The sequence below is a fragment of the Panthera uncia genome (assembly GCF_023721935.1).
Source record: "Panthera uncia isolate 11264 chromosome A1 unlocalized genomic scaffold, Puncia_PCG_1.0 HiC_scaffold_17, whole genome shotgun sequence".
NCBI classification, from domain to species: Eukaryota; Metazoa; Chordata; class Mammalia; order Carnivora; family Felidae; genus Panthera; species Panthera uncia.
Window position 1 is genome coordinate 151804352 of NW_026057577.1, and position 23100 is coordinate 151827451.

The following is a 23100-nucleotide window of genomic DNA, read 5'->3' on the forward strand; positions in this document are numbered from 1 at the left end:
GAGGGCTTTGGGGAGAAGGCAATCAGGGCCAGCATCTCATGTTCTCAGACCCCGAGGGTGTTGCAGTGAGCTTCTTGAGTTTCCACCAAGATTTATGTGAAAAGAAGTTACTTGTGGAACCAGAACAAGGTGTGACGGCAAAGCGGTGTTTTGGCGTCTGAAGCTCTAAAGAAAGTGGGAGGCCTTCCTTTGTTCTTTGGTCACGGGTGTCCTGACCGAGGGGTGGGACGGGGGCACAGGAAACCTGTGCACGAGGACAGAGGACAGAGCCTGGGTGTGTCCGCAGGGCAGGGGACGGTGGGGCCCCTGGGGGGTGGACTGGGGTGGAATCTTCTCGTTAAAGGACTGTAAACCCCATTTAGTGCTCAAGTCCTACAGGCTTTCTACCTCCCACGCTCTTGCAATGTTACTTGCATCTCACAAAAACAAAATGAAGCCCCAGCAGGGTTTCCGGGGTGCTCTGGAGGTGGGGATACCACCTTCCTGGCTCCAGATTCCGCCCTGCAGACGCTCCTTCCGCACCGCCTCCCACCGGGATCCGCCCGCAGGGTGGGGGCAGGGTGGGGCGGTACAGCCAGTCAGGTGGCAGTGGCCATCAGATTACCCTCCAGGGGGCATTGGAGGCTGTGGAGAGGACAGCGTTTTTAAGATACGGCCATTTGTCACTTAGAGCTACAAAATTATTTTGAAAGCTTTCCAAGCTACAGAAAAGTGCCACAGTCGTCAGAGTGCTCACACCCCCGACAAGCCCGTGAGTCCTCTCCCTCCGTGGGCCCTTCCACCTGGCGGACTCCTACCTTCTTGTTCCCGTGTCCTCAGGTGACAGTGACGTGTTTGAGGAGTCAGGCCATTGTTTTGCAGAACTTGGAAAGCTTGCCCCTCCCTCCTTGAGAGGGACAGGTGTCCCCAGGGCAGGCCGCAGGGCTTCTGAGCAGGGAGCCGCCCAGAGGGGCCAGACTCAGGGTCACAGGGAGGAGCCTGGGGGAGTCGGTGTGAGCCTGGGGCGGAGGGGCCAGACACAGGGTCCAGGCTGCCACTGTGGCACTGTCTGGGAGTCCACCGCCCCTGACTGCTGCCTTCTTTCGGAGCCACAGCCTGAGGGCCAGACTTGGGGTCTGCAGGGCCCATCCTGGCCGTGGGTGGTCCCCTCAGACAGAATTCTCCCCGTCCCACCAGCCCCGAGGGTCCTGGTGCTACAGAGCGGTGAGGGCTCCAGAAGTGGCCTCTCCCCTCCAGGGCTTCTGTCCCCCCTCTGCCCTCACATCCCACCCTGCCAGGGACGGCTTGCCACACTTGTTCTGACCAAGTAACTTTGGCTTTAGGTAAAGGGGTCTCCCTCCCCTCCCCTGCTCCTGGAGCCTTTCTGGTCCTTTCTGCTCACCCCACTTCCTCCTTATTTCCCCTCCCCCTTGGCCCTCAGTCCCAGCAGCAGTGTGGGACACCTGCTCCCTTTTCCTCAGGACTGGCCCCAGGCCCCTGGGGTGTGCACCTGGGTGGGTGCCAGGCCCTCCCGGCCTCAAGGCGCTGACTTCCTGCCCGAGGTGGTCCCGGGCCTCCCAGAGCTGGCCTCTTCCCTGGACCCAGGGCAGCCAACGCCCCATCCCTCTCACACCCTCCTTGGTGGTTCCTGGACAGCGAGCTCCCGGGCCGCCAAGACGAGCTGAAATCTTGAGCCTGGAAAGTTGGAGGGTCAGCCACAGCCTCTGAAAAAGAAGGGAGGAGAGAGTCCTCTGCCAGTCCCCCAGCTCCCTGTGAGTGGCCCTTAACCTCTGGACCTCAGTTCCCTCACCTGTGAAGGTGTTGGCCCCACTAAAGAGCTCCTGTGATCACCTGGCCCTGGCCGCAGACCACTAGGGTGGAAGGGGGCTGGCAGTCCCCTTGCCCTTGCAAGCTCCCCCCACCCCGGGACAATAACTTGAGTTTGGAGAGGCCTGGTCACTGACCTGCCCAGCACCTCCGGGCAAGGTGCCTCTGTTCCCGCACCCCTACCCTTCAGCACCACACTCTAGTTTTGCTGAGCGATGCCTGCACCGTTCAATGAAGCTGGCCCTTCTCTGAGAAGGACACCTGGAACCCGTCTATATTTTGGGTGGGTGGCCTTTCCCCCACCTTTCTGGCTGCTGCCCCGGGAAGGCAGCTGAAGCCACCCAATGCCTTCCACCCGACACTCAGACCTCTCTGGGGGACCCCTGTCTCTCCTTTGTGGGAGGCAGGGTGTGAGGACAGACAAGGTACAGTCCTGGTCCCCTGCTGGCCCAGGCCAGCTGCAGAAAGCTAGTGCTCACACTGGGTGGGGGGTGGGGCGAAGGGGACCCTCCCCAGAGCTGGGGGAGGGAGGGGAGTTGGGCCACCCTACTGTCTTCTTTTTTCTGTCTTTCATTGGAAATGGATTTTCTGAATTTGTTTTTATATTGTTCGGTTGTTAATATGAAAAAAGGAAGAGAAAATGCAGAACTTTGTAATCCCCAGGACCTCCCAGCTGCCATTTTTTTAGGCCTATCGGAATATTCTCGCAATTTTCAAACCTGATCAGACCACTCTGGTTATCCTGTTATGGTGTGTATGGTGAAATAGTAGACGTGTTTTGGGGTGGGTCCCTGCACCAGATGCCATAACTCACTTTCCTTTTGGTGGACGTTCTGTTCTCTACTTTTCCCGTGTCCTTTGTTAATGAGCGCACCAGGGGCTGGAAGATAGGGGGCCGGTGCTTCTCAGGGCTGTGCCTGGCCTTCCTTCCCTGGCTGCAGGGCCCAGATGAAGGAAAAGGAAGGCTCCCCAGGGTGGAGGCCGGGAAAGGCAAGGCCTGGGGTCCTCTGTGGGCCTGGACCTGTCTCAGAGCTTCGGTAACTTGTGTCTGGGTTCTGTCCGTCGAGGACTGAGCCCCAACAGCAGCCTCTGCCCCCCACCCTATGCCAGGCATGGCTCCTTAAGGTTGTGGGTGCTCCTGAGCCAGGCAAGGAGGAGGGAAGGGGGAGACCAGATCCGCGCACGGTGTGGTGAGCGGGTGGGGGGTAATGCTCTGTCCTCGAGAGGGCCAGACTGCGTGTGGGAGGACCTTGCGGGCGGAGGCCTCCAGGGAACGCGGCGGCTTGGAGGCTAGTGCGGGCAAGGGCCCCCTCCGGGCAGGGTGACAGTGCAGGAGCGGATTGTCACCCGCTGGGGGAGGCGCGACCCCGGGGGCGCGGGCCGTCCCCGAGCGCAGGCTGGGGGAGGGGACCTCTGCGGAAGGCGCCCCGCCCCGCTCCGCCCCGCCCCGCGGAAACTTTTCCGGAGGCCTAGGGGGACGGCAGGTGAGGTCACGTGGCCAGGGGGCGGGGCGAGCCGGGCCGGGGGGCGGGGGCGGCCGGCGCGGACCCCGCCCCTGCTCCCAAGTCCCGCGGCGCGTCGGCGGAGCGCGGGCCGGAGCGCGGGCCCGAGCCGGAGTCGGAGCGCCATGCCCACCAACTTCACCGTGGTGCCCGTGGAGGCGCGGGCGGACGGCTGCCAGGACGCGGCGGCCCAGGGGACCGAGGGGACCGAGGCGCCGGGGCCCCCCGAGGGCGAGCCCGACTGCCAGAGCCCGGGTGAGCGCGGCCGCACCTGCCCGCGGGACAAAGGCGGAGCCGGGCTGCGCGGGGCCCGGGGGCGGCCGGGAGGAGAGGCAGCCCCGGAGGGGGCGGAGGGCGATCCGGGAGGGGCCGGGAGCGGGGACGCGGGGAGGCCGGCCTCCTCGAGGAAGGGGTGCGGGGCTGCCTTCCACCCACTCTCCCCAACTCCTTCCCTCGGAGGCTCCCCTTCCCCACGGTCCCTCTCTCCCCCTGGTCTCACCTCTCACGAACCCCCCCTTACCCCCCCACCCCTGCCCCCGCACCCCCCCTGCCTGCAGAGCCCCCTCGCCAAGCCTGTCCCCGGGGCTCAGGGCCCCTGCTGCGCCTATGCTCCCAGGACTGTGGGCTCCGCTTTGCTGCCCCCTGCGTGTCCCAGCCCCACGGGGACACAGGAAGCACCTTCTTTCTCGCACTCTCGGTGGGACGGGAGGAGGTGTGGGACGCCCAGTGTAGCTATGGAAACGGGGAGGGGCCTCGCCCTGCCTGAGAACCCCCAGCCCCCGGTCCCGCAGTCCCGGTAGGGCCGCGGGGTTGGGGCCGCCCCAGTGCCTTCCTGCTTCCTTTCTGTTGCCTTTGCTCTGCCCTTGCGCGCTGGGGCAAAGGGCTCCGGCCAGATAAGCCCCGGCTGGGAGCCCAGCTTTGGGCGCCGCCTCGCCTGGCCGCCGACAAACCCGCTCTCTGGGGTCGTCGGCAGGAAGGTCGGCAGGTTCCCACGGGCTGGGGGAGGGGCCGCCCCATCCTGCAGAGCCTGGCGCTGGCCGGCGAGGGTCCTCCTCACCCTCTTTGTTTCCGGAATCAGGAGACGTCTAGCGCTTTCACTTTCGGGGGGGGGGGGGATCCCGGGGATCCTGGATCCCCCAGGCCTGCTCCCTCTGTCCTGCAGTCTTCAGACCCCGGGTTCTCTGTGGCTGATGAACGGGTCACCCTCAGTAGCTGCCCTCTAGAATTGGGGGTCGTCAGAGGACAGCCCACAGCCCCAGGTCTCACTTCTCTGCGGTTGGGCAGAGGCTCCCTGCTCCAGGGGTTAAGGAAAGAGGGCCTCAGACCGCTGGGGGCCCTCTACCCTGGCTGGTTAGGTCAGGCACCTCCTGAGAGCAACCAGTGTCAGGTGCCCCGGGGAAGGCGCTGTCCTCATTGGGCTGTTCCTCCGTGTCCTTGTCTGCCTGCGGGGGTCTGGGGCTGGTCACTGCCCCTGCCTGGCTCGAGGGCTTGAAAGCGGGTGGCCTGTGAAGGCAGTCTGGGTGCCCGGCCCTCCGTGGTTCTGAGGGTGCTCCTGCGTGGTCTTCCTGGGTGCGCTGTGTTACAGCGGCCACATCAAGTGCATCGTGTTCCCAGAGGAGCCTCTCCTGCCTCGCCTGGGTGTCCCGCTTCCCGTCAGCCGTTCCCTTCTCCGGCGACTGCAGTCCTATCTTTCCAGACTTGGAGTGCATCTTGTTTTGAAGTTGGGGTGATTTTCTTCCTGCCCATTTCCTCCTGCCCGAGGGCCCGAGGGCTGGGCGCTGCCGCTGCCTGGAGAGCTGGGCCTCTTGCCCAGCTGGGCTGGTGGGCGGCCGGGGTCCGAGCCCCCGCCCACTGTCTCATCCTCTGACCCCTTCGGTTCTGTCCCGGGCTCCTCAGGAACCTCACGGCCTGTGGGAGCTGAGTGTCGGGAGCTCAGGCAGATGCCAGGCGTGGGCCGCGTGCTTGCCTGGTGACGAAGCCTCGGTCCCCGGGCCGTGCTCTCGCTCAGCCGAGCCAGCGCAGAAGTCAGCCGGGTCTTTGAGTTGTGTGTTCTCCGTTCTTCATCTTCCCTCAGGAAGAGACAGGGTGGAGCCCCCTGCGTGGTCACCGTGCTCGGGGAGGGGGCTCTGCTAGGCTGGACTCTGATGTTGCACGTGAGCTTTCAGAGCCCATTTGGTGCTCAGGGTGCCGTGTGACTGGCACTGTGTCGTGTGGCCAGCGTGACGGTCACTCTGGTGGAGGAAAAGTCCTTTGCGAGCTGGGAAGGCCCGGCAGGAGCCTCTCCTGAGGGCTGAGATCCCCGCCAGTGGCCAAGCCTGGCTCCATCACAGGACCGCTGGTGCTTCTGACTGGCCGATCCCCTGGGGAATCTCCTGGCTTTCTGGGTGGGCCTCCCGGTGGTGGTGGCGAAGCAACACTGAGGGGGCCCTTCTGGGGTGTTTTTGGAAGCCCGGGGCTGTCTGGAAATAGGAGGCTTGAGACCCCAGCTGGGGGTCAGGGGCCAGGGTGTGCTGAGAGCGGGTGGGAGTCAGGGAGGAGTACTGCTCCGCTCATAGGCCCACCTGGCCTGGCAGAGCTCGGCGGGACTGTCGGGTGTTCCCTGCGTCAGCCGCGGTCCTGAGCTGGACGGAGCCTTTACGCCATCGGCCTGCCGCAGCTCCACGCACACCAGGCAGATGCGTCGTGAAGCTGGGGCCTATCTTGTGGCCGTGGAGGCCCCCACTGCTGCCGGCCTTCGGCATGGAGGCTGGAGGACGCCAGCACTGACCTTAGCTGCCCGGCTGGTGGGCCTGTGGCTGGTGCTTTAGAGCCAGGAAGACATGGCCCTTCACCCGGGTGGTGCTTAATGCAGGCCTGGGCAGGGGGAGGCCAGGGTCAGCACCGGCAGAAGCCGGGAACCCTCCTTGCCTCCCTACCTGCTGCCGGGGGAGGTAGGGGCGTGTTCTGGATGACAGCTTTGTCTTGCCTGGGGGGCGGGGGTGGGGAGCCGAGCCTTCTAGAGGACCTTTAATGTCCTGCGTTTTCTCGTGATTGGAGATCGCTGGCGGAAAGGATGGGTTAGTTCCGTCCTTTGGTGTTGTGTCTCTTGGTGGAAGTATCTTCCGGGAGGGAGGTGGTGGGGAGTGCGGATGCTTCTTTCCTGACTTCCAAGTGTGGGGTCTTTAGGGACTTCTGAGAACCTTCCTGAGTGTTGGGCCTGGGTGGAGCCCCCTCCAGGCCCTGTGGGGGCTCTGGAGCTGGCAGGTGTGCAAGTGAGGCATGGCCGCAGGCCCTGGGCCCCCACGGAGGTCGGTGGGCTCAGCCCTTGGAGGGTGGACCCGGCCGGTAGCCCTATGTCCCCGTCCCTGGCTGAGACTCCTGTTCCTCACTCCCCAGGGCTCTGACCCCAGCCTCGTCCTCACCCCGTCACTGTTCCCCTTTTTGGATTCCTGTCTGTGACTTCTGCTCTGCAGCTCAGCTCCTGGGGGCACCCAAGGGTCTCCTCCCGGCCCTCCGAAGGGGGCTCTGCTTCCCTGGGCGCGGCAGCCAGGGCAGCGGGCAGCACTCCGAAGCCACGGCCCTGGACCTCGGGCGACTTCTCTCTCGGCGCCGCGGGTGGCTGCTGCCCGGGGTGGGGGGTCGCCGCTGCCGGAGTGGTCACGCTCGCCTGGGGTGGGGGCAAGGGTTCAGTGAGCTGTGTGGTTCTGGAGAGCGGCCAGGACGGCGGCTTCCGGGTTCGGTTCTGCTGGGCGAGGACACGGGGTTTCAGGAAGGGAGGGAGGCGGCCCGCCGTCCCGTTGGCAGAGAGTCCGTGGCTGGCGCAAGCTCCCAGCACCGTCTTGGAAACGGCTGTCAGCGGTCATTGTGTCTCATTGTGTCGTTTAGGGAGACGTCGTGATACTAGACGGCGGGTGGGGGAGGGGGCTACCACACGTGCGTGTGTGCCCAGACTCGGTTTCCGGTGGAGAAGCGGCAAGGTGGAAGGAAGCACGCGTGGGGCGTGTTCCCACGTCTCTGTGCGCCTGTTGGGCTCCCAGACGGTCTTCCTGGGGGAGGCCCTTGGCTCGACTAGGTCCCCTGCTGGGCTCGTGTGTGCGCGCACGTGGGCTGTGTATCCGCGTGCATGTGTGTGCACGCACGGGGAGGCAGGCACAGGGGCTTGGTGGTCACGTGGTGTTGGGGTGTCAGGGCATCTGTTCTTGCCCTCTCAGCCCAGTGACGTGGCTGGGGTGTCATTCAGGGGATGTCTGTTGCCACCCGGGCTGAGGAAGTGGTGGTGAGACACGTCTGTGCCTCTGATGTGAGATCTGTTCCCATGACCATTATGAGGAAACTTGCCACATAGATCCCTGAGTGTGTTGTTCTAGAAAGTTCCCTAGACATTCTCAGTGTGATGCTGCTATGCTGGGATGGGTATCTGAGCTGTGGACACCATTGGCCGTGGTAGCTGCTTGTGGGGGGTGGCTGCCGTGAGTTTGGCACAAGGGGCGCCTGTGAGGGTCTGCCTCTCGTGGCCGCTCCCCGAGGGGCTGCGCAGTTACAGGGCCCGCAGGGCAGTTCTGTGAAGACTGGAGCGTCCACCACGGCTGGTGTCCATTGTGGCCTTGGGTGTGTCAGTGTTCAGATCAGCGTGTGTCCTGCTCCTGGGGACGTGGAGGCTGCGGGGCCAGCACATGATTTGAGGTACATTGGGGACAGTGGAGTGCCCTGTGGTGCTGGGTGTCCGCATGGCCTCGTGGAAGGGGACGCTTGGGTGCCGGGATGGTGGTGCCAGGGGGAGAGTGGCCAGGGGGCAGGCTAGGCCTCTCCATGCGGAGACCGGCCTGTTCTGGTTCTGATGTCCCTGGCTGTGTGGCTGTCCTGACTGGGGGGCATCTCTGAGCTGTAGCCTCCCCGTGGGGGTGGGGGAGTCCTGGTGAACCCCCGACCCAGTCACCGTTCGCCAGGTGGGCTGTGGCTGACCCCACAGACGGACCCTCTGCTCACTTGGCCTTCCCTGGTGACGCGGGCACTTGGGTCTGTGGCTGTGCCCGTATCCGTGTGCTGGACCAGCAGGGGTCAGGCTGTCTGTGGGTGATCGGTGGCCCCCCTGGAATGCCGCCCTCCCCCCGGGTGTGTGTGAAAAGCAGTGGCCTCCGGGGTGAGCCTGGCCCCAGACAGGGAGGCGCGATGAGTCAGAGTTTGAAGCCACGGGACACTGAGATGACCCAGGGGAATTCCGTGGATGGGCCGGCCGGCGTGGAGCCTTGCTGCCCAGTGCAGGGGGTGGTGGCTGGGGGGGCGTGGGGTATGTGGGCTCTGCACGGACTGAGAGGCCGGCCTCTCGTGCCTGTGAGCAGGAAGGAGCCGACTCTGGCGGCTGCGGGGCTTAGATGTGGAGAGGCTGCTGTGCTGGCCGTCCTTGGACACCGTCACCTGCCTCTCTCTGCTGGGGGTGCTCCGTGGGGCCTGTGCGTTGTTGGTGTTGTGGGCACAGTCGGAGATTGTGGGGCCCCCTACTCACCTTGCTGAGGGGCTGGGGGCCACGGGGCATTGCCCACCCTCAGAGGTTAAGGCTCAAGTGAGTTTCGGGGTATTTCTTTCAAGGAAATGGCCTCAAGTGTTCCCTGCTTACCCTGTGTCCCTGGGGGGTGTGGATGGAGTTCTCGGGGCGTTAGGTGCCCCACAGGGGCGGCCGGAGTGGGCCCGAGGTTCTCGTGCTCGGTGGGATCCTGCGGGTGAGTGGCGGGGGGGACTGCCCACCGCAGAACCCTCTGTCAGGGCGCATGACTGGGTGACTCCCGGGCAGGCCCGGGCTCCTGCGTCGGAGGACCGGTGACCTTGGGCCAGGGACACCTTCCCAGGGCTGCTGTCTGTGGGGGCCGCCTCAGAAGGCCGTTCCTCATCCCTGCACAGCTGGGGCAGCTGGCGTTCGGTTGATTGTGATTGTGGGGACCCTGGCCCGGGGTCTGCCGCTGTCACCCACAGTGGGGTGTGCGTTTTGCGAGCCGGGTCGGGCGCTGCAGCCGTGAGCCCGCAGGGCAGAGCGTGTTGTTAGGTGTTACCACCGCCCAAGGGCAGGCGCGCTGGCTGAGCGCCCCCTGCGGTGTGTCGCCGTAGCCAACAGCTGTGCCGGGCAGGCGGGCGTCTCCAGCTCTGCCCTCGGCGGGGCCAGAGGAAGGCCCGCTGCGGGGGGGGGGGGGGGGGGGGGGGAGCCTTGGACGAGGACCCAGCAGGCCTGCGGGGTTGTGGCACCCGGGAACACGTGAGCCGGTCTCCCCGGTGGTGGGAGTTTGGGCCTTGGCGGTCGGGGCAGCTAGGTGTGGGCACCTGCTGGGGACAGACCCGCGCAGGCCTGGGCTCCCTTCTGGGGGGCTCTAGGGCAGTGCTGTTGGCGGAGACAGCACAGAGGCTTAACGTCTCTCCTTTTGTGAAAAGGAGGGAAACTCCCTGTTCAGAGCAGAGGCCTGGTTTGTGCAGATAAGCTCAGCAGCTCCAGCAGGACTTAGGGCCGGACAAAGTGAGGTGCCCCGGCCAGCTGTGCTGTTTGCACCCCAGCTCCCTTGTCCGTGGCTGTTGGCATCATGTGGGTCCTCGAACCTCTTGCCAGGAGCCCCGGTGAGCAGGCCTCAACCAGGTGTCCCAGGGTGAGTGGCTCCCGTGTCCTGGGGGGTTGGGTGGACAGGGTGAGTGGGCCCGACCAGGTGACCCCCGTGTCCTGGGGGTTCACAGGGCGAGTGGGCCTGACCAGGCGTCCCAGGGGGGTGGACAGGGTGAGTGGGCCCGACCAGGTGGCCCCCGTGTCCCGGGGTGGGGGCGGTTGGTCCGCCAGGCTGCTTCTCTGGTGGAGGCCTGAGGTGTCAGTGCAAGTCTTGGCCGGGTCTCCCGCTCCTGTGTCTCTGGCCCCGTTGTGCCTTGGGCGGGTTTCCTGTCTTGAGGTTTCTTCTGGAGGAGCAGGTGGGGGAGGAGGCGGAGGTGCCGCCCTGAGTCCTGTGTGGTCTGGGGTGGTATGGGGGCGGCCGCGGAATCTCCTGCGTCCGTCCCTGGGCCGTGTGCGTGGCTCCACGCCGGGGTGGGGGGGAGCTTGCCGACACCTCGGCAGAGAGGGAGCGGCTCCCGGGACTCAGTGCCGGGCCGCTGGGCCTGTGTCCGTTCGGGGGGTGGGGGGACGCGTGCAGGTGGCTTCCTGCAGGGTGCTGGCCGCAGCCACCCCTGCGTCCCCATCTGTGCTGGCCTCTGCTCCCGGAGTGCCGCGGGGCCCGCAGGAGAGCATCTCGTGCCTCAGTTTCCCTGCCCAGGAGCCGGCCTGTCGCAGGGGTGGCCGTGATCTCTCGCCTCTGTCGTCGGCCGGTTCCCAGGGAGGCTCCGCAGTCACTGGGGAGGGATCGAGTTGGGCCGAAACCAGAGGAGTGGCCGCGGGTCAGTCTTGGGTTTCCTCCTCCCTGAGCCGCAGGGTCTCCGTCACCGCCAGACGGGAGCCTGTGTTCGTAACAGGAGCCGCCCCAGGAGGCGGCTGAGGGCCCGGTGCCCCTGGCGGAATCTCCCCACCCCCTCCTTGGGCCTGGTCGCCAACTGCAGATCCTGACGTGGAGGAGGTCGCGGGAGAGGGCAGACCAGAGTGGGCAAACGGCCAAGTGACCGATGGGAGTGGGGGTCCGTCATTCCTTGTGCGGGGTGGGGGGGGGGGGCATGCCCCTTCAGGAAAGGCCGTGAGGCCGTCAGAGGTGTGGTCCCCAGAGACGTGTGGGAGTGCGTGTTCCCCGGGCACGTCTGTGCCGTTCGTCTGTCAGTGCGTGTGATCGTGCACGTGTGTGGTCTGTATCTGTGCACACGAGTGTGCCCGCGTGCCGTGCCTGTGCCAGCGCCTGTGACTGTGCACACGGGTGGTCTGTGTGTCCCGGAATTTTCCGGACACTCCTCCTGCTTTGCCGTTTTTCTTCATTGGCGCCTCCTGGTAGCCGAGTGTCCCCTGGGATGTTCCCTCTTTTGGGGCCGTGAGTGTGGGATCTGAAGAAAACGTCCCAGAGGCGGAGTCTTCGCCTGGTCTCTCGGGTGGCAGCAGCGAGTTGCTGTGGTGGCCGTGGTCGGGCTGGGAGGGGGCTGCACTCCTCCAGCGTCTGAAGCCGACCGTCTCCCAGAGGTCCCCGAGGTGGTTCCCCAGGGAGCCTCCCCCTTTTGGAACCGTGGGCAAGCGGGAGATGGGGGGAGCCTGGGGGGCTTTGTCCCTGAGGCCACACTGCCCCTCCGACCATGAGGCTGCTCACGGGGGTCAGCTGCTTTTGGGTCACTCCTGGTGTCCCATGGGTGCTGGGGTCAGGATGCATCTGATGCTTTGGAAGTGAGGGCTCCGTCCTTGCCGGGAGGCCTCTGGGAGCCATAGGCAGGCCCCCCTGCCACTCCTCTGTGGTGCCGGGCTCCACGAGGCCAGCCAGATGCACACAGAGGTCACTCATGTGGTGGACCCGGCGTTAGGCGGATCGTGCCTCCATCCTGTGTCAGGGACCCCAGACTGGAGCAGAAGTGTGACCCTGGCCTCAAATAAAGGGATTTGTTTTTGGTGGGCGCACCGGGCGCGGGGTGAAGGAAACAGGTGACACGTACTAACGTGAGCTAGTCCGTGTGGAACTCGGGGAGCAGTGTCTCAGGCCTCCGTCCCTCCCCCGCGACCCCAGCGGTGGCCCTGCAGGCCCGGGTGGGCGGGCTCAGCGGACACCTGAGGAGGCCCTTGGCTGGGCGGGGGCCGGGCGGGCAGGAAGGGCGTCCGCTTTCCCGTCGGCTTCCCTGTGGGGCACACGCGTCCCTGAGACGGCCCTTCCTTCCGCTTTCCTGGGGACCTGGGGCGGGAAAGGCTGGCACATGGTCCCGGGATAGGATGCCGTGCATGGTGCGAGCAGGCGTCTGGGGCGGCGGGCAGTGGGGGTAGTTGTCACGGTTCTTGCCCTCATTCTATTTCCTCTGGTTTCGACACGGAGAGTGTTTCTGTTTTAGCCAGAAGTGTGCCGTGAAAACCGCGGGGACTGTGACCTGAGCCTGGCAGTGTTTGCTGGCTGGACACAGAACTCACCCTCCGGCCCAGGAGGAGCCTGCTGGCCTGGGTTCCGGAATCCAGGTTGCAGCACTGGTCCTGGATGTGGTGCGTGGAGGGCAGGGGGCAAGGCCCAGGGGTCAGGAATCCGCTGTTAGGGGCTGTGGAGCCGAGAAACACCTCATTCCGGCCGTAACGGGGTTTCAGAGAGGTCCTGGCCACGGGCCGTGCTCCGGGGTCTGGCACCGGATGCACCGGGGGCCACTGGGGGGGACTCCATCCTGCTGGAGGTGCCCTGCATGTCTGGGGTCCAGCACAAGTGGAGCAGAGCCTGCATTTGGGGGCAGGAGGGGGGTGGCCGCCGACCCTCCCAAGTCAGTCTGTGCCCCTTTCTCGGGAGCGGTTCAGGGAGAGACACTGGTAAATCCTAGATGCAAACCTGGAGGCCGAGGGAGGTGGGGAGTGATGTGAGGCTCACTCAGGAGGAGGAGACCAAGCCAGGGGACAGGCGGCTGATGGACGCTGTAACTCAAGAAGGGACAGGGATGCGGGGGGGCTTCTGGCCCTCGGGGCTGCAGGAGGACACTGTTGTCAGCAGCAACTGGGGCTCTGGGCTCCAGTTGGTAGCAGACCACCGGGGTCTGGGCTCTGGACTCCTGGTCGGTGGCTGGCCTCCCTGCCTCCCTGTCCCGGGGCATCCCTGCCCTGCCTGCTGCATTTGCACACACTTCTCTCAGGGACAAGGGAGCCAGGGCTGTGCAGCGCGCCTGGAGTCTGGAGGGTAACCAGATTCAGGCTTGGGGGAGGGAGGCGCTGTCTGCCAGGATGACCTTGCCCCTGGTCACATCCGATCTTCCCTGACCAGGGCTTGAGATTGCATTTAGCGGAGTCAGAACTGGTGTGTGTTGGGGGTGGGGGGGATGGCGGGTGGGGAGTTGCCTCCAGGACTGCGGGGCGAGCTCTGTACCCTAACGGGGGCAATTACGGGGGCCTCAGGAGGACGAGGCAGAGTCCCTGTCTGGATGCGTGTCCAGCACTGCGGGGGCAGGGGGCAGCTTTCACAGAAAAGCTGAACATTTTGTTGAACATTTTGTGTTAAGACAATTGTGTTGTGTTGTGAACAAAGCGTGTTGAACGTTTTGTGTTAAGATCACGGGGTGAGGTGTGGCTTCGTCTGAAGTAGCCCGCACAGGAGGGGACGAGGACAGCGCTGCTGGCCAGGACCTCGCACCCCACGCCCACCTGCGCTCCTTCCAGGTTCCAGCTACTTCCTGAGCCTTTGGGCCCCAGGCCGGCAGACGCCAGCCGTCCGGTCCGCGCCGGGGTGAGCGCGTCCGTGGTCTCTGGGTCCCGGGCCGGGGTCGGGCCTGCTCACCAGTCGTGTGGCCCGTGGAACAAGTGCAGGTGTTTGCGGTCGCTGAGGCTGTCAGGCTGCAGAGAGCAGTGATCCCCGAAAGCGCTGGTTTCCGCAGACGTCTCTGGGCTGGCGGGCTGGGTGGGGGGCTTTAAACGGGCTGATCCCATGTGCCGTGAGGTGGGGCAGGGGCAGGGACTGCCGGGCAAGCTGGGAGCGGGTCAGGGTGGGTGGGAGGCAGGACGGCGGCCTCCCTGAGGATCACACACGGCTGTGTGTTGAGAGCCCCGTGCTGGGCTCTCTGCAGCCTGTGGCCTGGCCACCTGCTTTTGTCAGTCAAGTTTTATTGGCACGTGGCCCTGCTGCTTGTTCACGCCTTGTCTTTGGTGCACCAGGTGCTTGTGATGGCACTGTGGCCTTTTACAGAGGAAGCTTGCCGGACCTGTGCTCTAGGACCTTTCCCCCCTTGCTGTCTGTCCTGGCATCAGCACGCTTGAAGGATCTGGGTCAGGAGGCTCGTAGAATGCCACAGAATCTATGCGTGGCCATTTGCTTGGGGTGGTTTTCAGGAGAAACGCTTTGAGGCGGGAATGCCATGGGGCATCCTGTCACTGTGTGGCTCGCGTGGCCCCAGACGACCCTGGTACTGGGCACCTCCCCTTTGTACTGACGATACAGGGACCTGCTCCTCTGTCTTTCACCCAGGGGGTTCAGGGTCTCAGATTTTTGCCTGAATTTCTTCACACACTGGTTACGAGTGGCGGTCTGAGGCCTGTGTGCCGGCGTGTGTGAATGGTGCCTGCCCGTATGTGTGTCTTCCGGGCCTCAATTCTGAAATTTTCAGTCTGTCGTTTCTTCGAGATAAAACTTGCTTCTTTATGTACGAGTGAGCCCTACACCGTGGGAGTTTCTCTGGCTTTGCTTTTTAACATTTGTTTGTTTTTGAGAGCACATGCGAGCATGTGGGGGAGGGGCAGAGAGAGAGAGACGGGGACCCAGAATCCGAAGCAGGCTCCCGGCTCCGAGCTGTCGGCACAGAGCCCGATGTGGGGCTCGAACTCATGGACCGTGAGATCATGACCTGAGTCGAAGTCAGATGTTCAACCGACTGAGCCACCCAGGCGCCCTGCTTGATACATTTTTTTAAAAGCTCTCGCTGTAGAGTTTGTAGAAGCTGTGAGGTCGTGGAGAGTCTCTGGGGACCCATTTCTGCCCCCTCTGCTGCTCTGTCTTCTGAGCCGCTGTGGGAGACGCCTCTCCTGGTAACAGGCACTTTCTCCCTGTTGCGGCTCTTCCTCTGGCTTCACCAGTCGGCCCGGCAGTGTCCTTTATCAGAGGACGTGGGCCACGTGCTGCTCTCCACTGCCCCGTCTCTGTGCTGTCCCTGTTTCCGGAACATTCCACGCCTGTCTTTGCCCTCTGTGGTGTTGCGTCCCTGAGGGGCCGCTTCTGTGCTTGTCTGGCGTTGTCTCAGGCTTTCCGGTGAAGTCACCAGTCACGAGTGTTCTCCCTGGGTGTCGGCTGGCTTGTGACCCTGGTGTTAACCTTGACCTTGGTTAGGTCAGCGGGTCGGCTTCTCCCCCAGGGCGTGCTTGCCTTGTGATGTGGAGCAGGTCTGGCGCCAGCCGCCACTGCAGCCATCGTTCCCGCGGGGGCTTTTCCGTCCCCATCCCTCCCTGTGGCTTAGCGGGCGATGCAGCCCGGCAGGTGCTTGTGCCGTCCCCCGTTGTTCACCCGCGTGTGGACTTGGTACGTGTACTGTGACCTCGGACACAGATTGTTTTGGGGGTGGCCAGCGGGAGCCCCGTGCTGGTACTCTGTCCCTTCGATGATGTGCTGGGGTGTCCTCGGCCGACAGGGGGGACAGGCAGGTGGAACGGTCACAGGTGAAGAGCCCGCGCCCCGCACACCCGCCCCAGCGGCCTGGGTGTGTGCCGTGCGCTCACAGACACGCAGGCCGGGTCTGGAAGCGCTCACCCAGGTCTCTGGGAAGGGGACCCCGCTGAGGCTTTGGTCTCCTTAGTTCTCCGGGGTCTGTAGTGCAGGACTCCGTCTGCGCTCAGGGCACTCGGGCCGCTTCTTTGCGCCCCGCTGGGGTGAGTGTGGAGAACGGCATTCGGTGGAATACGGTCGTTTGTGTTCCGTGTACTGTTTTGTCCATCTTTGTTTCTGCTTTTTCTTTCTCTAAGCGTGAAACACGGGTGTGGTTTCAGAGGCCACGCGAGGAGGCGCCGGCTGGTGAGAGCACAGGGTTAAGGTCCGGAAGAAGCTGTGGGGTGCAGACCACGGACCGGCTGGGGCGAATGGTGGGTTGTGGAGGTGGGAGGGGCGGGGAGCCCTCGGGGTCTGCCTGGGCTGAGGGATTCTCTGCTGTGCCCAGTGTGGTGGCCCACCACCGCTGCCCCTCGTCACCTTGAGCCGCCACGGGGACAGACTGGTGGACACCTCCCACCCCTGAGTGTCTGGGAGGATGCTGACCCTCCTGTCCTTTGGGGATTCTGTCAGAAAGTTGGACCGTGGTGGGGGTCACCCCACAGGGCCTGCTGTGAGTCTCACCTGGTGCCCTGGGGTCTGAGAAAGCTGGTTTTGGAGACTTTCCTGGGGTCCTTGCTCTGGGGAGCCTCCCTGCGTGGCGGGTCGTAGGTCAGGACACCAGATGGTGTGGCAGGAGGCGTGCGGCCTGCTTGGGGCTTGGGGCTTATTCCTGAGCAGAAGGCTGCCCCAGAGTCCTCTCCCCGGACCCCGGCAGGTAGTGCCACCACTGCCTGGCATCCCGGCACCCGTGGGTGAGCGCCACATGCCCTTTCGGGGGCTAAAACCCTGTGGTAGACACATTCTGTTCTGTGCTTCTCTCCTGACGTCCGTGGGTGCTGTTCTGTGTGCCCAGGATCTTAAACTTGGGCAGACCTTCATCGTGGGCTGAGCTGTCTTGAAAACCACGTGCCTGCCGATGGGCTATGCGGTCGCCGAGCAGTCTTTTTATTCTAACTTTTTTGTAAGAAGCACTGCGGGTCTTGGTCTGGGGCCATCTGGTTATCGCAGGGTTTGCAGACGTGGCTGTGTCCGCCTGGACCCGCCCCTGCGAGCCACACTCCCAGGACGGGTGAAGTCGGGGCGTCGCTTTGCCCTGAACACATTACTCGTGAGGTTGAGGCGTACAGGCTCTTCTTGACGCCTGTTGTGACCCTGGAGAAATAGGTGGGGGGCGAGAGCCATCGCTCACTTACTGGTCGAGGGCCTGGATGTGACCCCGCCTGCATGGAGGTCGCCCTTGTCCTTCCTTTCTGATGCCATCCATGGCACAGGGTGACGGCCGTGCCGAGTGTAGGCTCTTGGCAGAGGGTTGGGGGATGCAGGGTCCGGGGGGCACCGTGCCTGTGGGCGGGGCACCAGGTGGCAGGGCCATGACCCCGGCTTCAGGAGCAGATGGTCGGGGTCGCCAGCCGCTGTGCAGCGGGGAAGGTGCTCCTTTGGCGCCTGCTCCTTCTGCAGACCCTGTGGGCAGCCGTCTGGCACCAGGAGACGCTGCCGCGGCCTGTGTGCGGGCGGCTGACCACCTCCAGCCTTGTGGGTGGAGCTGAGGCACCCTGGCCTGCCCTGGGCCTTCGTGTGGGCACCGAGACCACAAGGTGCAGCTCCCCCAAGGCAGGCAGACCGTCTCCCCGTGGTCAGCTGCTGCCTGGGAAACGGGACTGTCCTGTCGGGCGGGGGGGGGGGGGGGGCCGGGATGCAGTGTAGGCCCCCCTTCCCCGGCATGCAGCTTGGGTCTTGCTGAGTCAGTGGGGGCTGCACTTGACTCGTTGGAGTGGGAAGTGCAATCCAGGGTCCTGCCTGGAGGGGCGGGCGTGTGTGTGCGCGCGCATGTGCGCACATGCGTGGGGGGGGGGGGGGGGGGGGGGGGCCTGCCTAGGGGGGGGGGCCATGTGCCGGTGTGTGTGCGCGGGGGGGGGGGAGCCAAGGGTCCTGGAGTCTCAAAGGTCCTCCCCCAGGCCTTTGGGGAGGGGCTGGGCCCGCACGGGTCTGCAGTGGCCCCTGCCTCCTTCCAGCTGCTCCTAAAACTGACCTGGGCGTTTTCCCCACCAGGAGATGGAAACTCGAGAGAAAACAGCCCGTTTATTAACCATGTGGATGTGGAACCGGAGAACTGCTTTGAAGGGAAGAACATGGCACTTTTTGAGGTGACTCATGCTTCCTTCTACACAAAGTGCGAGGGCCGAGGCTTCACTCGGTCACATGACAGGGCCAGGGCCCCGAGACCCCACGGTCTAGTGAGGAGCTGGGGGTCGGGCGGAGGGCTGGCCTCCTGATTGGGCACTGTGCATGGGGGGAGCCCCACACCCCGGCTCTGTGGCCTGGAGCCCCGACCTCTGCTCCTGACCCCAACTGGGGACCCTGGTGTGCAGGCGTCCGGGACGTCGAGGGCCCTCATCAGCCCTGTGTGCCCCGGCTGTGGGGCTGGACACCGCAGGGAGCCCTGCTGGGCGTTGCTCCCGTGGGTTGGGGATCCGGGTAACTAACCCACAGCTTGGCCCCAAACAGGAGGAAATGGACAGCAATCCCATGGTGTCCTCGCTGCTCAACAAGCTGGCCAACTACACCAACCTGAGCCAGGGTGTGGTGGAGCACGAGGAGGACGAGGACAGCAAGAGGCGAGAGGTCAAGGTGAGCCCCCACCCTTCCCCCTGTCCCCTCTCCCCCGTCCCATCTCTTCCTTATCCCTGGGACACTCCCTGAGTCCCAGCAAAACGCTAGCTTTGTCTCTCGTCTGCACGAGGTTCGGTTAGGGCAGACGAGGGCTTTTTCCGACCCCACGGTGATCATTCCCCCGGCTCTTGGCCCTGCCAGCACTGCCCACAGGTGCTGTGTTTCAGGGATTATGAAGCAGGGCGGCGGCCAGGCCAGCAGGACGAAGGCGGCCCGGGGCCTGGGCACCTGGTCTCCCCTCGAGGGGTCGAGCATTTTCTGCCGGATTCCTGCAGCCGGCTGTGGCAGCCTGGGGGCTCCCTGGCCGCCTCTCCCTCCTCCGCGCACTCTGCCCCTGGCACCAGCCCTGCGTGCACGGAGTCCCTCCTGCATCTTGTGTGCAGCCTGACCTCGGCTGTCAGGAAGTCCGGCCACAGAAGGCACCTCTTACTGTAAACCAGCAGAATGGATTCTCCCATTCCCTCGACGCTTGGGCGCGTTTGCTCTGTGTTTGCGAAGTGCCACCTGCTTAGTCTGGAGTGAGGGACGTGGGGTGTGAGGACTGCCTTGCCCAGCCCTGGCCCGGCCGCCCTCCTGGGGGCAGGGAGCAGTGCCCTGAAGGACGCTCCCCAGTCCTCGGGAGCACATGGTGGCCCTGGTCGCAGGTTATACCATGGATGCTGTGGGCCAGGTGCCATGCTGACAGATGCTCTGGGGTTTCCCATGTACCCCGGGCACTGCCTGTGGCCTCAGAGGCTCTTCTCCGGTCCAGACTTTGGGAACCGCGGGCGTCTTCTGTGCAGTCAGCACCCATTGGTGCCTGTCCCTCTGTGCGCGTGCTGGGGCTTCTGTGATGTCCACTGCCTTCGGAACAGGTGCTTTGCCGTGGTGGGCCCGGGTGTGCCGGCCCCTGCTGGCTCTCCCCGCTGTCCCCAGGCTGCCCAGCTCGGCCCGGTGTGTCCTAGCCTCCCCTGCACGGAAGTGCAGCCCAGACCCCTCAGCATGGTTTCTGTTGGGACGTAATCTAAGTGTCCAGCCTGGCGAACCTGCACAGCACGTGGCTTGGACCCGTGGCCAGGTTAGGACCTGGGACAACCTGCCCGTGGGGCAGGTCAGCTGTCTGTCCTCTGTCCCCTGGAGACACTGGGGCAGCTGCTGCAGGCTGGATTTCGGTCACAGGAGGGATCCGGCCACCCTGGGACCCTCAGCACACCCATCGTCACCAGGCGGACATATTCTGGGTGGCACGAATCAGCCGCCCACTTAGGGCCGACCAGGTCCTCTGGGGATGGGGGCTTCCCTTACTGTCCCCTGTGACCAACCAAGCACAGGAGCTCATCCCCAGATGTCCACCCCCTCCCCCCCCCTGCCCAGTGAGGGCTCTGGACCTCCCGGCCGGCCGGGCTGGTCCACCAAAGCCGCCTGTAGGAGCGAACTGCAGGTTCTTCCAGGGTGACTCGGGTCTTGCCCGACGCCAGGTGCAGAACAGCAGTGGACGCCCTGCGTCAGCTGGGGTGGCTGCGTGGCGCTTACCTGTGAACGAGACGCCGCCCCCTGCCTGGCACCACCCTCCCTTGGCCAGTGCGTTCCCAGTTCACACAACTGGAAAGTCCCTGAGTTGCTCTCGCCTGCCCCGTGGCCACTCGAGGGGGCACACAGAAGCCAGGCATCCCATGGGCGGGCAGGCCCAGGCCCTGCATTAAGAGGGAGCTGAGCGTCCCAGACGTGAAGACACCCACGCGCTCGGGGGTGCCCTCAGAGGGTTTTCCCCAGGGTTGTGGGGTCCCATGGGGCTCTGTGGCCCTGCCCCGTCCAGGCTCGTGGGGGCAGGCGTTCCTGCGTGGAGACCAGCCCTTTGGTCCTGACAGTTTACCTGCCTCCTTAAATGTGGGTGCAGCCTGCTGCCCTCGGGGAGCCCATCCCTGGGCCGCGAACCGGCAGAGCTGCCTCCAGCCCCTCGACTGCAGCCTGTTCTCTTTCACAGGAAGTGATTTCAAAGCAAATCTTCCCCAGTTTTTTTGTTTGTTTTAACTCCCTGAACTTGAGAGGTTTTTCCCTTGAACGTCATCTTGCCTCTTCAGACAGCCCTGTACCACCTGACCGTGGTGTCATGCCAGCTGTCGGACAGGACGGGCTGGGCCCCTGGCGTGGTCTGCCCGGCCGACGTGCTGAACTTCTGTCCCGGGGCCCCCGGGGCCCCCGGGGCAGGGCCGTGCAGCCCCCGGGCCCCCGGGGCAGGGCCGTGCAGCTGGATGCCTGCAGGTGAGAGTCCAGCCTCCCTGGAACCGGAACTGCTGTGCTCGCTTCCAGAGCCCGCGCATGGGCACCTTCATCGGCGTCTACCTGCCCTGCCTCCAGAACATCCTCGGCGTGATCCTCTTTCTGCGCCTGACGTGGATCGTGGGGGCGGCTGGCGTCCTAGAGTCCTTCCTCATCGTGTCCATGTGCTGTACCTGCGTGAGTGACTGCAGTCCCCGGGCGGGTGGCGTCTGGACGTCAGGGACCCATCCGTGTGGGTGGCCGGGGGCTCTCCAGGGCGCTGTACCCAAGGGAAGTCGAGTCTTGTGGGGCCGGTGGGCCGGGACCAGGCCGGTGACGGGCCAGCGGGACTCCTGTGCCTGCGTCCGTGAAAGGATGCTGGGGCGCACATCCTGATGGCCGAGGGCTTTTGAGGGGCGCTGTCAGCACTCATGAGGGTGCTGTGTTTTGACGAGGTCCCTTTCCGGTTTTGAAGCCCCTGGGCTCCCTGTTTGAAGGAAGGGCCCACGCCAGTGACTTGCTCAGCCCCAGACCCCGGTTCCCCAGACCCGCCTTGCCCTCATGTCTCCTCTGCACAACTGCACCAGGCCTCCTTCCCACTGCTCGTGGGTCTGCCGTGGCCTCTGTGTCCTGGGCACACAGCCTTTCCTGCCTTGCTCTCACTGTGGGGACTGTAACTGGCTGTTCTGATCCCCCGGTGCCACCTGGAGCCCTCTGGCTAAAATTCGGACAGCACAACAGACGAGAGTCCCTTGACCTGGCCCCCTGGGGACCTGCCTGTGCCCCCTACAGCTCTGTGGGCTGTGGTGTGGCTGCCTGAACTGTGTCCCCTTCCTCCCGTGACACTGCTTTTACTGGAGGAACCTGGAGGTTATCGGGAGTCATTGCCACAGAAACTTACAAACCAGGAATAAGAGAAGAGGCTTCTGTAAGTAGCAAATGTGCCCAGCAGGACCCTTAGCCACACCCCACGGCAGGTGGACACTCGGGCAGGAGCCAGCCTTTCACTCCAGGTGGGGTCCTGCGTTGGGTGTTTCTGATGGCCTGCAGGAGCCCAGCTTTGGGGGTCAGGTGGGAGATGATGAGGAGCATCCCGGAGCATGCCAGAGCCCACGTGGCTGGTTGCTCGCCAGCTCCTTTGCGATCGGGCCGGCGCGGCTTCCGGTGTGTTCTCTCTTTTGAGAGGATCTCCGGTGTCTTTGCAGACAATGCTGACCGCCATCTCCATGAGCGCCATCGCCACCAACGGCGTGGTCCCAGGTAAGGGTGCCGGGAAGGCCGAGCGGAGGGCCGTCCTCCTCCCTTGGCATCGCAGCCCACCGATGCAGCGAGAGCTGGCGTCCTGGTGTCCCCCAAGGGCACCAAGGCGGGGATCCTGTGCACACTTGTCCCCTGGCACCTGGCCTGGCGCCCGAGCCTGCTGGGAAATCGGGCTTCTCTGGGTAGGAACCCAAGGGAATACTTCCCCGGTACTTTGTGAAATCTCACCCCTGTCCACTGGTTGGAGGTGCTGGCGTTTTACGAGTTGATTCTTGCCTTTGGTTCTGGAGTTAATTTCCCCCAGACCCTAATCCTCTTTCTAAACGGAGTCATTTCTGCGGCTAAACTGAAGCGCCACAGCGGGCAGTCCCTGCCTCAGGCACCCTCTGACCGGTGTCAGCGGCCGGGATGCTGGAGGGCCTGCCGGGGCTCTGGTCTGTTGGGGGACCTGGCTTGGCCTGGGAGCCTTGGAGTCACGGCTACTTGTAGTGACCGTCCCCGGGACAGGTGACAGGTGGGCAGTGAGCTCCAGGCGAGGAGGGCAGGGAGGGACCGTGTGTTCCATCTCCAGGTCTTGGGGAGGCTGCCCCCGGCCCGGAGCCGCCCTGGCCCAGCGGGCAGCAGCCGTGTAGGCGGCGTAGACCCAGGTGGCTGTGCTCCCCGCCCGTCGGGGGCTGGGAGGGGCCTGGTGTGGGATCGAGGGTCAGCTAAGGCGTCGGCCGTGCTCTGGTGCAAGACGGTGCCCACACGGCCCCAGGTGTCCTCAGCCTTTTTGGGGCAGAGTGCACAGAATTGAGGTGTTGGGTTCACCTTCAGCAGCACGGTAAGTGGTGCGACCCTAAGCTGTTTCCTCCTCTGGTTCGCAGCGGGTGGCTCCTACTACATGATCTCGAGGTCCCTGGGGCCTGAGTTTGGAGGGGCTGTGGGCCTCTGCTTCTATCTGGGCACGACCTTCGCCGGGGCCATGTATATCCTGGGGACCATTGAGATTTTTTTGGTAAGTGCTTTGGTTTGGGCTGGTTTTCCAGAGCCTGAGGAGCCTGTCCCGAGGCGCACGGGGCCCCTCAACCGGCCCCTCACCATGTCCCTCTGACACTGCCTCCTTGGGCTCTCGAAAGAGGCTGACTGCGTCCGTCTCCTCAGAGCCCACGCAGCTGTGACCCAGTGTCCATTGGCCGCCCGGCGGGTGGGCCCCGGCGTTCTTGCCCAGCGGATGTGCTTGCTGGGCCGCAGGCCTGAGCCCAGGGTGGGCC

At 64.5% G+C, this 23100-nt stretch overlaps 1 protein-coding gene across 1 annotated transcript in view; it reads left to right on the forward strand.

Moving 5' to 3' along the window:
• Positions 1-3310: 3310 nt before the first annotated feature.
• Positions 3311-23100, forward strand: part of SLC12A7 (solute carrier family 12 member 7) — a 37630-nt gene continuing 17840 nt past the window's right edge. The window contains exons 1-6 of the mRNA XM_049648315.1: positions 3311-3563; positions 17729-17823; positions 18185-18307; positions 20639-20785; positions 21793-21847; positions 22714-22844. Coding sequence (XP_049504272.1) covers positions 3434-3563; positions 17729-17823; positions 18185-18307; positions 20639-20785; positions 21793-21847; positions 22714-22844 — 681 coding nt within the window. The 5' untranslated portion in view covers positions 3311-3433. The remainder of the gene's footprint in view (positions 3564-17728; positions 17824-18184; positions 18308-20638; positions 20786-21792; positions 21848-22713; positions 22845-23100) is intronic.